General features: G+C 42.5%; 1 protein-coding gene across 1 annotated transcript in view; it reads left to right on the top strand.

Moving 5' to 3' along the window:
• Positions 1 to 12,622, top strand: part of LOC122793692 (disco-interacting protein 2 homolog A-like) — a 2,141,448-nt gene that overhangs the window by 1,344,321 nt on the left and 784,505 nt on the right. The window contains exon 10 of the mRNA XM_044061912.1: positions 9,058 to 9,181. Within this exon, the coding sequence (XP_043917847.1) occupies positions 9,058 to 9,181 (124 nt within the window). The remainder of the gene's footprint in view (positions 1 to 9,057; positions 9,182 to 12,622) is intronic.

Raw genomic sequence — 12,622 nt, 5'->3', positions numbered from 1 at the left:
GGACTCCCCACAAACGAGCTTGGAAAGTGGATGACTGTCCTTCACCTGGAAAAACCTATCAGTTTATGCCTTTCCCCTTCTCTCTCTCCTCTACAAGGTACTTCTAAAGATCAAACAGGACACACCAAGGACAATACTGATTGCACCAGACTGGCCACGCCAACACTGGCACCCCCCTCTTGCGCAGTGTGTCACTGCTGGCACCTGCCTCAAACTCCTACCCTGCTGTCCCAGCAGGCAGGCCAGATTCTGCACCCACAGCTTCAAACCCTGAACCTGGTAGCCTGGCTAACTACTTGATCTCTCTTTTACCATCCCTCAGTAAGCAAGTGATGGATATTATTTTGGAGGCAAGGAGGCCTAGTACTAGAAAATCTTATGCTGAAAAATGGAAAAGATTCAGTTCCTGGAACCAAACTCAGGGGATGGGCACAGCAGCACCCAATTTACCTCACATTCTTCAATGCTTAACTGAGATGCTTCACAAGGGCCTTTCCTTTTCCTCCATCAAATTCATGCCTCAGCCATTTCAGCTCATTACAATACAGACCCCACCCCTCTTCTCTCATCCACTGCTGAAGCAGATGTTCATTGTGTTACACTGCTGCAGTCATCACACTTGGGTTATCCTGCCGTCAGGCGGTCCCACAGTCGGCCAGAGTTCCAAAGTCTTGGTCCGGCATCTGTTATTGTCGCTTCTTCCCTGATGTCAGTGCGCCAGGAGTATGTAAGAGGCATCCAACGCCATTTTTTCAGTCTTTCTTGCCGCGCGGTGCCCGAAGTAGAAGCAGTTTGCAAGTGCCGGTCGGCCGACTCCTCAGATTTTCAAATCGAATTTCAGACCGAAGTCTTCAATAAAGCTAAGTACCCCATTGGGGAACCTTTTCTTGCCTCAGTCCGATGTCAGAAAAAGTTAGCAATTGCATTTCTTGTGGGAAGCAAATACCTCATAAGAACTTTCATTCTTATTATATTCCTTGCCTATGCCCAGACCACGACGTCACAGGTTGTCGGTTTTGCGCTAGGTTTAATAAACAAGCTATAAAACGTCTGATTTCACCCGACATTACTTTGGTAGGAAATTTAATTATACCATGCCGTCGGAGCAACCGACGACCAGAATGCATAAAAAACGCAAGGATAAGGACAGGCAGCCGAGACCCAAACCAGACTCAGAGTCCTGTGCTGGGCCCGTCGCCGGTTCTCCGGTTTTCAGTGAGGCGCCTACGCAGCCTCTGACTACCGCTGATTTAGAACCACAGACTACTTCCGATTCCCAAGTGGAGATTACAAGGCCTCCACAGCCTTCATCTTTAGCCCCTTCCGACCCCAGGGCTGAAGGAGATTCCGGTGCAGTTGAAACGCCTTCAGTTGCAGAAGGTGTCTTCAGACCGACTACACTCACCATTAAATCCTATGCAAAGCTGAAAACTCCTTTAAAAGCAAAAAAGACTGTACAGCAGTCTCCAGTACAAGGCCCCATGCCTAAGAAACAGATGCTTAAGATGGCTGAAGATTTAATTACCCTAATCAGGGGTTCCCATCCCCCTCCTGATAAAAGGACAAGACAGGAGGAGGATTATGCTTCCCCTGACCAGGTCTCAATTTCCTCAGATTATTCTGAGGAACAGGAATACTCTTTTCCCCCTTATGAAGATTCTGATGCTGAAGAGTCTATTCCCTCAGCATCTCCCCCAGAAGACTACTCTTTTGGGGAAACTTTACATACCATGAGGGAACATTTCCACTGAGAAGGCCAGGATTACTCTGATTCTAAGAAAAGGCTCCGAGAGTTCCGTTTACTACCCCAGCACAGACCACTTGCTATTCCACCCGTGTTAGACATTGTGGATGATGTTTATTTAGAGTCTAGCCTTAACCCAGACTCTCTACCTCCTGCACCAGCCAAACCAGACAGATACTACAGAGTCCCTGACTCTCACAAATTCCTATATAAAAGCCCTGTTGCTGACCCAGAAACCATTTCCCAGGGTCCCAAAGGGGTTAAGGCCTCTATTGCTAAAAATTCTGTATCCTCTGAAAGGGATTCAAGAGCATTAGACAGATGGGGAAAGAAAGTATATACCTCAGCTACTCTAGCTATGAGGGCCTTAAATTGCCAGTTTCACATGCTGAAATATCAGCAATACCTGATGTCTCAATTAAAACAAAAAAGTATCGCACATTCAGAGCAGCCTGATTTCAAGGAAATGCAAGATTTGTTGCATGCAGCTGAACAAGTGGGAAAACATACTTTACAATGTGGATTTGATTCATTGGAGGCTTCCTGTAGAGCAGCAGTGACTGGGTCTGTCATACATAGGCATGCTTGGTTAAAAGAACAAACCCTACCTGATCATGTTAAAGCAAAGTTATTGGATGCACCTCTACAGCAGGATGCTTTATTTGGTGTAAAAGCAGAAGAGGTTTTAAAGAAAATGGAGGATAAGGCAAAATCTATGCAGACGGTCAAGGATTTTTTACAGGTTCAACCCCCTCATTTCAGCAGAAATTGGCCAACAAAAAACTGGTCCTTTCCAGCTTCTTGACAGACCACAGCGGGGCAAATACAGACGCCCAAGGGGCAGAGGTCAGTCACAAGGCCCTTACAAGCCTCGACAATGGGGTACCACAACCCAGAAAGGAGGAGAAGACAGGTCCCAAGCTACCAGAAGACAAACACAATGACTTAACCCTCAGACTACCAAGCAAATCTCTTGGCAGCTCCTTTGGGAGGAAAATTTGCACTTTTTACAGACAACTGGCACATCATCACAAAAGACAGATGGGTCCTAAATATTGTCTCACAAGGATACAGATTCCACTTTCACACTTTACCAAGGATAAAAGGAATGCCAAACCTGCCACCAAATCAATGGGCAGAGGCTCAAAAACAAATTACAGCTCTCATGGTCATGAGAGCCATTCAACAGGTACATACACAGGATCAAGGACAAGGATTTTACTCAAGACTCTTTCTAGTTCCCAGAAAGGACAAAACCTGGAGACCCATTCTGGACCTCTCAATTCTAAACACTTATCTGCAAGTACTCAAATTCAAGATGCTAACACTACAGCAACTTCTTCCCATGCTGGGCAAGAAGGCTTGGCTTGTAACGTTGGATCTCAAGGAGGCATACCTGCATGTCCCTATCAGACAAAATTGCAGGAGATACCTCCAATTTATTGCAGGTTCAACTCATTATCAATTTTCTGCACTGCCCTTTGGCTTATCTACTGCACCCAGGGTCTTCACAAAATGCCTGGCACCAGTAATTGCATACTGCAGACAAAAGGGAATTCAAATATATCCATGCCTGGACAACTGCCTTATTCAAGCAGAAAGCAAGGACATTCTTTTAAAGCATCTGGCATTTGTCAAACGCCTATTAAGCTGCCTAGGGTACACAGTAAACAAAAAGAAATCAAAACTAGTGCCCTCACAAGACATATTATTCCTGGGTGCCAGCTTGAATACAACGGCTCAGATGGCTTTTCTCACGACAGACCAGCAAGAACAACTGACTCAATACTTCAAAATGATGGCAACAAAGACCCAACTCCCTGCAAGAAAAATTCTTTAGGCCTTGCGATTCATGGCATCTTGCATACTACTAATACCATTTGCAAAACTGCATATGAGGAAATTACAATGGTACCTGAAAAGCGTATGGACTAAACACAGCCACAGCTTGGAAACAATAATACCACTCATTCCCTGTCTTCAACAGGAGTTTCTATGGTGGGCTCAGGCATGTCACCTCAACAAGGGTCAGCCTTTTATCTTACCCACAGCCAGACAAACTATAACAACAAATGCATTGGATTATGCCTGGGGAGCACACATGGCAGGACAGTGCATTCAGGGCAAATGGTCTACAGATCAAAGGTATCTGCATATCGATCAAAAAGAAATGCTAGCTGTACAAAATGCCCTAACAGCTTTCAAGGACCTCCTACATCCAGGACAACCCCTAATAAAGACAGACAACACCACTGTAATGTGGTACATAAACAAGCAAGGGGGCACACGCTCCTACCCCCTATGCAGGCAAGCAATGACCTTGTGGAACACAGCACTGACCTACCAAGTTCAACTACAAGCACAATTCCTGCCAGGAAAGAAAAACACATTGGCAGACAATCTAAGCAGAAACATAATGGATCCTCATGAGTGGAAACTAGATCCACAAGTATTTGCAATGATAACTCAAAAATGGGGGCGCCCAGACATATATCTGTTTGCCAACCCCCAAAACTGCCAACTTCGGAAATTTTGCACAAGGACATACCACACACTAGCTTGGAAAGTGGACGCCCTCTCATTCAGTTGGAAAACCTTAACAGTGTATGCTTTTCCTGCACTGCCTCTTCTAGCAAAGGTACTGCTGAAAGCCAGATTAGAGAGGCCACAAATGATGCTCATTGCTCCAGACTGGCCACGCCAACACTGGCATCCAATACTAAGGAACATGGCTCAAGGCCCACCATGGATTTTACCTCATATTCCTCACCTGCTCACTCAGCAAAACAATCATATTCTACACAGCCAGCTCAAGACTTTAAATCTGGCTGCATGGCAAATTACCTAAGCAACCAATGAACACTTCTGTCTAAAGCTGTTATGGATGTCATTCTGGAGGCCAGGAGGCCCAGCACCAGGAAAACCTATTCAGACAAATGGAAAAGATTTTGCGCCTGGAACCAGGCTAAAGGCCAAAATCCCCTTGTTCCAAATATTCCTCAGATTCTACAATATTTAACTGAGATGTTGCACAAAGGACTTTCTTTTCCATCTATTAAGATCCACGCCTCAGTGATTTCAGCTCACTACAACACAGATCCTCCTATATTTTCATATCCACTGCTAAGACAGTACCTCAGAGGGGCTAAGAACATAAGACCGCCCCGGAGAGCACCAGTACCAACTTGGGATCTCAACTTTGTCCTGGAAAGGCTTACACTGCCACCCTTTGAACCAGCTTTTACAGCTGATTTACAGTTTCTGTAATGGAAAACTGCCCTGCTGCTAGCAATAACTTCAGCACGAAGAGTCTCAGAGCTACAGGCCCTAATGGCAGTGGAGCCTTTCATCATTTTTCATCAACAGAGTCGCTCTACGAACTAACCCTTCCTTTATGCCAAAGGTGGTATCCAGTGTGGTCCTAAACCAAACCATTCATTTGCCCACCTTTTTCCCAAACCCCCAGAATAAAGGAGAAAGGCTCCTGCACACTTTGGACATTCACAGGCAGTTATGTTACTACTTGGATAAAACTAAGGCTTTCAGAAAATCTGACCAGCTCTTTGTATCTTATGCTGCAGGATCACAAGGAAAAGCTATCTCAAAACAGACCATTTCAAAATGGGTAGAGCATTGTATCCGTTTCTGCTACACACATCATGGGAAACCTGTACCTGCTAGCATTAGGCCCCATTCCACCAGGGCTACAGCCACATCAACAGCCTTTCTCAGAGGGGTACCAACCAAGGATATTTTGGAGGCTGCAACTTGGAGTTCAGTGCACACCTTCACCAAGCACTATCACTTACCTCTATACGCTAAAACTAGAGCTGGCTTTGTCACTGCAGTTTTGCAGGGCCTACTAGCTTCTCCAAACCCTGTTTAGTTCCACCGCCCATCCTTAGCTTTGGGATTCAACCCAAGTGTGAAGACTGCAGCAGTGTAACACGATGAACATAGTACAGTTTTGTACCTACCATAAATGTAGATGTTCGAGTGTTCACACTGCTGCAGTCCAGGTTACCCTCCCTCCATCCCCTCTGATCTAGCTGAACCTTTCTATCTTGTACAACCTTTGTGGTGTATTTGCTTGTAACTAAAGGTATTACTTTTATTTCCTTTACATATTTAATTAGCAATATGTATTGCCTACCTACTTGGGGGCACCTGACATCTGGGGCAAGAAAAACTGAAGACAATGGCATCTGATGCCTCTTATATACCCCTGGCGCACTGACGTCAGGGAAGAAGCGACAGCAACCGACACCGGACCAAGACTTTGGAACTCTGGCTGACTGCGGGGACCGCCTGATGGCAGGATAACCCATGTGTGATGACTGCAACATTGTGAACACTCGAACATCTACATTTGGTAGGTACAAAACTGTACTTTCCTCAGAGGGGCCAAAAACTTAAGACCACCCAGGAGAGCTCCTACTCCAGCCTGGGACCTTAACTTTGTATTGGAAAAGCTCACTTTACCTCCCTTTGAGCCAGCTGCAAATGCAGAGTTGAAATTCCTTTCTTGGAAAACAGCCTTCCTTCTAGCCCTCACTTCAGCGAGAAGGGTGTCTGAATTACAGGCTCTCATGGCAGTGGAGCCTTTCATCATCTTTCATGTGGACAGGGTGTCCCTCAGGACCAATCCCTCCTTCATGCCCCAGGTGGTATCCAGTGTGGCCCTTAATCAGTCCATTCATTTGCCAACCTTCTTTTCTAATCCACAGAACAAAGGGGAATGAATACTGCACTCCTTGGCTGTGCACAGACAACTTAGATTTTACTTAGGACTAATCCTCTCAGGAAATTTGAACAGCTGCTGGTTGCATTTGCTGCAGGGGCAGAGAGGAAGGCCATTTCAAAGCAAAGTATTTCTAAGTGGATAGGCCACTGCATTCATTTTTTCTACAAGCACCATAGAAAACCTACCCCACAGGGGATAAGACCACATTCAACCAGGGCTGCATCTACCTCTACAGCCTTTCTCAGAGGTGTCCCTACCAGGGATATACTAGAAGCTGCTACCTGGAGTTCTTTACATACCTTCGCCAAGCATTACCACTTGCCAATTTATTTCTAAATCCCAAGCTGGCTTTGCCACTGCAGTCTTGCAGGGCCTTATAGCTAGCCTTAATGCTATCTAATTACTTTCTCCCATCCTTAGCTTTGAGAATCTACCCAAATGTGATAACTGCAACAGTGAAACACGAAGAACATAGTACAGTTGTGTACACTTACCATAAATGTAGATGTTCGAGTTTATTCACTGTTGCAGTCCTTGTTACCTTCCCTCCAGCCCCCTGACTTCAATTGACTATACCTCTGTTCTTGTTTGCTATGCTTAAAGCTTTTTGGTGCATTTGTTTTTTTCTTGGAGGTGTAACCTTGTGTATAATTGCTTCCCATTATGGGGACACCTGACATCTGGGGCAAGAAAAACTGATGTAATGGCGTCATGGAAGATGAGACAGCATCTGACGCAGGACCCAAGACTTAGATAATCAGGCCGACTGAGGGCTACTGCAAATAGGTAACCCAAATGTGATGACTACAACAGTGAATACACTCTAACATCTACATTTATGGTAAGTGTACACAACTGTACTTTCTTTGCAGTGCATGAGGTATCTGTGGTGGATAAGTTATCCATTTTTTGATGAGGGAAATTCCGTTGTGACATCCATGTCTTTCCTACTGATTACCTGCTTCAATGCAGCATGTCACAGCATTCAAGGAAGGAAAAAAGCTGTCACTCTGAGATGGCTGAGAAAGATATTGTTGTAGGCTTTCAGGTCTCTCTTGTTAAAGAAATTGTTCTGGTTTCAGCCAAGGGATCACACCATGGTTGGGGTAAGGCCATTCTTTAGTTCCTCTTATCTTGGCTTATTTTCCAACTTATCTTCCAGCTGGGTATCAGAAATGAAGAAATTGCCAGGAATCGTTCCACCAGGCAGATTTTGTCAGGGAAACAGATTCTCTGTTTAGATGAATGGTACCCAGTTTTCTATCCATTCAAGCTTACAAGTCAGACGCACCTTAACCATGTGTATGACATGGGTGTCGATTGTTCCATTAATCAGGGTGCAGTTGTCAGCTGTTTTTGCCCAACATAACCTTGCAGGTGGTTGGATTGTGGACCAGTGCCAGATGGTCAGTATATAGATCAGTTATTTAAAGGAGTGTTTCATTTCTACCTAGGTTAGGGTACTCCTCCCCTCAGTGAGATTTGAACTTTGATTGATGTGTTTGCCTGTTGCTTGTTAAAGCACTCTAGTTGACAGGTGTTGAACTGGCCCTTGCAGAATGCATTTCCTTGTGGGAAGCACCATTATTTGTAGGATTTTAGAGCTTTTAGGCTCTTCCTTTCAGTGGATGGTATCCATTGTTTCATAACTTTAGGTCAGTACACATTTTCTCCTGACAGTTTCCATGTTGACCTTGAACAGTCCATCATATCCCTGTTTCCTGTTCATGGCAGAAATGGGGTAAAAGTGCACTAGGGTGGTGTACCCTTAGTTCAAGTTTTACCAGCAACAAGTGTATGAATGTAAGAAAACTGAACACTTGTTTGTCGTCTTCACTCCAGGGAAGGAAGGGTCACAGTTGCCAAGCAGACCCTTTCCAAGTGGATTTCCACGAAACGTATATCTGTCCACTATAAATGTTGTGATCAAAAGCATTTCCACTATAGATATGGTTGCTTGTAGCATTTGCCTTAGTAATGCATCATTTGCAAGTGTCTGCAGTGTGGCCACTTGTCATTGTTGCTTAGCTTCACCAAGCATTGTTGTCTGAGCTGCAGCGTCAGGAGTTGGACTTCCTTTTGTGCAGTTGCACTTCAGGATGCTGCTTACTGAAGTTTGTCACCTTCCACCCAGATGGTTTACTGGTTAGATCCATCTCAGTCATTGATTCTGTATAGGTCCTAGGTACAATCCCACTGTCCTCTTTTTTGCCTGGATGCTTCCTTCCAGCCTCAGCTTTGAGTTCCCTGTATGTCTGGAAGGTATTTACTTGCTTAGTACATAAGGGCAGTCAGGACTTCATTGTTATTGCTTGATTTGCAGGAATGATGCTAGTCAGTGTTTGGAGGTGAGCTGCTGCCCAGGGGACAGATGAGCAGTTGTAGCTAGTAGTTGATGTCACTGTGTCACTGGCTCTTGACAGGTGCACCCGGGAGTGGAGAAAATGAATCAAGGAGGACTCTGTCATAGTTTAGATGATATTAGAATGTGTTCGTTTCTTACTGGCAACTTTGTGTGCTCACTGTCATTTGGAAGATGCATTTAACATGTACTTCATTTTTTACGTAGGATGCAGGGAGCCAGCAGATCGGGTTTCTTCTTGGTAGCTGTGGAGTAACACTTGCACTAACAACAGACGTATGTCAGAAGGGGCTTCCCAAGTCGCAGTCTGGGGAGGTGATCACATTTAAAGGTAAGTCACAGAAGGATGAAGTTAAAGTCTTATATATTTGCTTGTCTCTCAAACTGCTCGGGTCATTTTCTGCCCCGTTTGGTGTCCGTGGTTGCACTTTAATTCTTATTTCCAGTCATGAATTCCCACCTTGAGTTATCATTGTCGTTGTATTTCTGCTTCCAAAGGTAATCTCCTGCAGTGATCCTGGAAATGTTCTTCAGGACCTAAATCTGGTTTTACTGATACCAGTAGTCCCCTTGTTTTCCTTCACCCAGATGACCATCATAGGTAGGTTATTTTGTAAAATGACAGTCTTGCTCAAATATGGTGACTTTGTTCTACTTTATATACTAATCAGTCAGTCCTGTGTAGCATGATGACCATTATGTGGTAAATTAATAGGATCTCAGGACCCAAACCCAAAAGATACCCCTTGGTTTATCACTCCACTTATCTCTGTTCCTCAAGTTCAAACAACATTGATTTTCTGTCAGTTCCTCAGCCAGTTTACTAATACAACAGTTAAACCTAGTTTTCTCAATGTATACAACTGAGAGGATTTGATCAGTGGTATCAGAGCACTGGAAAAGGCCAGATTAATTGCATCTGCCTGCAGGGTATGTCCTAGTGCATTAATAATAAAATTACAGAAGATTATTAACCCGTCACTATAGTAAACCTGTTGAAAGATAATAGTGAATAGTGTACTTCAGATCTGTAACAGAGTGTTTGCTGTGTAATTATTTGAGTTATACATATAACCTTTATCTACAAACATTTCACAAATTCTCTTTTTCCACTTTTTGAAAATGATACACTGTTTATAACTACTGGAGAAATGACAGTGTTAAAGGTTTCTGTAGTACTGCATTAACAGTTATTCCTTGCTCTTAAAAATGTTTTCATAAATGCAGGCCTTCTTGTTTGTAAGGTAAAATTATTATGGTCTTCAACTTTTTTGTCTTTCAATATTATGGTCTCTAGATTGATTTTCAAGACTGCGAATATTTATACATGTAATGTGTGTGTGTGATTGATATATATATATATATATATATCAATGTGTGTGTGTATTTATTTATTTTTTTTATAGATACACGTGTGCACATACACAACCCAGCCTTTGGGTGTAGACCCTGCCTTTCCTTTTTTATGACGAGACTAGCTTGAGTTAACTTCAAGCTAGGTGGAACCTCCCTAACAGAATGAGGCAATTCTGAGCAGATTGCAGATGCTGCAAATGTGACTCTTTGCTAACATCAAGACTGAAACAATATTTATTTCATTGGCTCTAATCGTACCCTGACTTAGGAATGTGGTCCATTCCTAACAAGGTATTAGAAATCCCAAAAAGCTTGGAGAAATTAAACAGGAGATGACTTAAAAGATGTTCTGTACAGGATCATTTAAAAAGGGAAGACTCTGAGGTGGATACTGTAACCCATTGGATCCAAGTATGGTCTTGGCAGTGGATCTTTCCATTGTCTATCCTGTGTTGACGAGGTTAGCCGCAGTAGGCTAATGGCTTCGATTTTAAATGAGTTTAAGTCTTTTTCTTCATTCAGCCTCAGGTAGAAGCCAAGACTTCCATCAACTATTTAAGCCCTTTGAGCATCTTTATTTCTGATCCAGAATTAATTCCTTCAATATTATGTCACTGAACACTCTGATTATGCACCAACTTTTTCAGCTAAGACCCAAGCTCAAAGAGCCAAAAATACATCATGGATTTCAGTAACCAGTATTGTTGGAGTACATAGCAAAATTCATAACGTAGTAAGACTGAATGCAGATAAGGTAACATTAAAAGATCCAGTCAGAGTGTATTGAGAAATAAATATGTATACAAAATGCAAGCTAAGATGTGCTTCAGATGCACATAATACATAAACTCTTATGTACATAAGAGTATGTATGTGAAATATTTGCATATAAGGTGACACATTAATAGACTGTGAAATGTATTACTTGTATTCTATTCGTGATATGGGATGGTAAGCTGTCTGTAACTATTGTCATGGTAGCAGTTGCAGGTAGATTCAGTAAAGAGATGCTCTTTAAGTGCATTTTTTGAAGCTTTTAATGGTTTCTAGATTTTTGATGTCTGTAGGCTGGTGGTTAGAGGGACAGGTCCCAGTCTAGAGAAGGCTTTTAACAGTTTTAAGTGGAGGGACCAGCGAGAATTTTTTATATTGGCAATCCTTGGCTGTCTGGTCAATATTTGTTGTTACTGGCACTACAGCTCCAGTTATTGTTTTTATTAAGGTGGTAAGATGTTTTTATTATCTGGGTCCAGATACATGCATATAGGAGACAAATTAACCTTTTTCTGTTAAAAAAAAAAAAAAAAAAAAAAAAAAAAAAAAAAAACACTCTGAGCAAGTCAGTCTTCTAATATCCATGTAAGCAAAATACCTGTTGTCTCTGAAAATGTGGTCACACCACTCCAAAGTGAATAATGACCAGAAAAACTATCCTTAACTACATAACCTGAGATAGTGCTGTGTTTGATAGCTGCATGGTTAGTGGGAAATTTTATATGGACCAGGTTGTCTTATTAGGTGTGTAAGACTTCATTTGGGTAGTGTTCCCAAGATATCATCATGTCCTCTACTGCAGTCCACTTTCATGTCTCCAGGCACTGCCTGTTTAGTGTGGTTTGGAATATTCCTCTCTCTGATCAACTGTTCATCATTAAAACATGACAAACCAGGTGTCAGATGGTGTACAACACCATGGAAAGAGCAGCTGAAGAAAGCCCAGCTGAACTTCAGTATGCACACTAATGTGTGTTGTATGCTGATATTCCAGATTCTGTTTAAGAAAAAATGCTACTCACTCACTATATTGAATTATTGAATACCTATAAATAGACCATATGCTTCAGGGTGCTGTTTGCATTCTGAAACTATGATACTGTCAGTACTAGAAGAAAACAAGTGCCATTTTTCAGGTGAAGTTTATTTCTTGGAAAACTCTGCATTGAAATGGCTTAAGTCACTGGGAAACACTCCTCCATTTGTTCAACTGTCTGTATTTAGACAAGATAATAAATTTCAGTGAAAGCTTACATAGCCATCTGATAAATCTTCCAGCACTGCACACTAAAGTAAAAACAAAATATTCTTTTCAGACATAGAATATATGTCCCACATTATTTTTTTTATTCCTGCTCCATAATTGCACATATTCTGGCATATATCCCCTTATAGTCTCCTGAGAAGTGTTTGAGTGGTGTCCCAACCATAGATTATGCTGATGGCTGAATATTAAGTGCAGTGAAGAAACTGTTGAGATGAATGAAACAGTCTTGGGACAGGAAAAAGGTAGAACTTTTTTTTTAGCGTGAAGTCTTTCATCATTTCATTTTCTCACAGTAATATTTCTGCACTTATTTTCTAAATAGATGTTGATTACAGTTTTTGGCCGTTTGTGGTTTGTCCTGATTTCAACAAATTG

Source organism: Protopterus annectens, chromosome 2.part0 (assembly GCF_019279795.1).
Source record: "Protopterus annectens isolate FY-2018-M chromosome 2.part0, PAN1.0, whole genome shotgun sequence".
Lineage (NCBI taxonomy): Eukaryota > Metazoa > Chordata > Ceratodontiformes > Protopteridae > Protopterus > Protopterus annectens.
The sequence above is the reverse complement of the archived record's forward strand: the minus strand, read 5'-3'. Positions and strand labels throughout refer to the sequence as shown.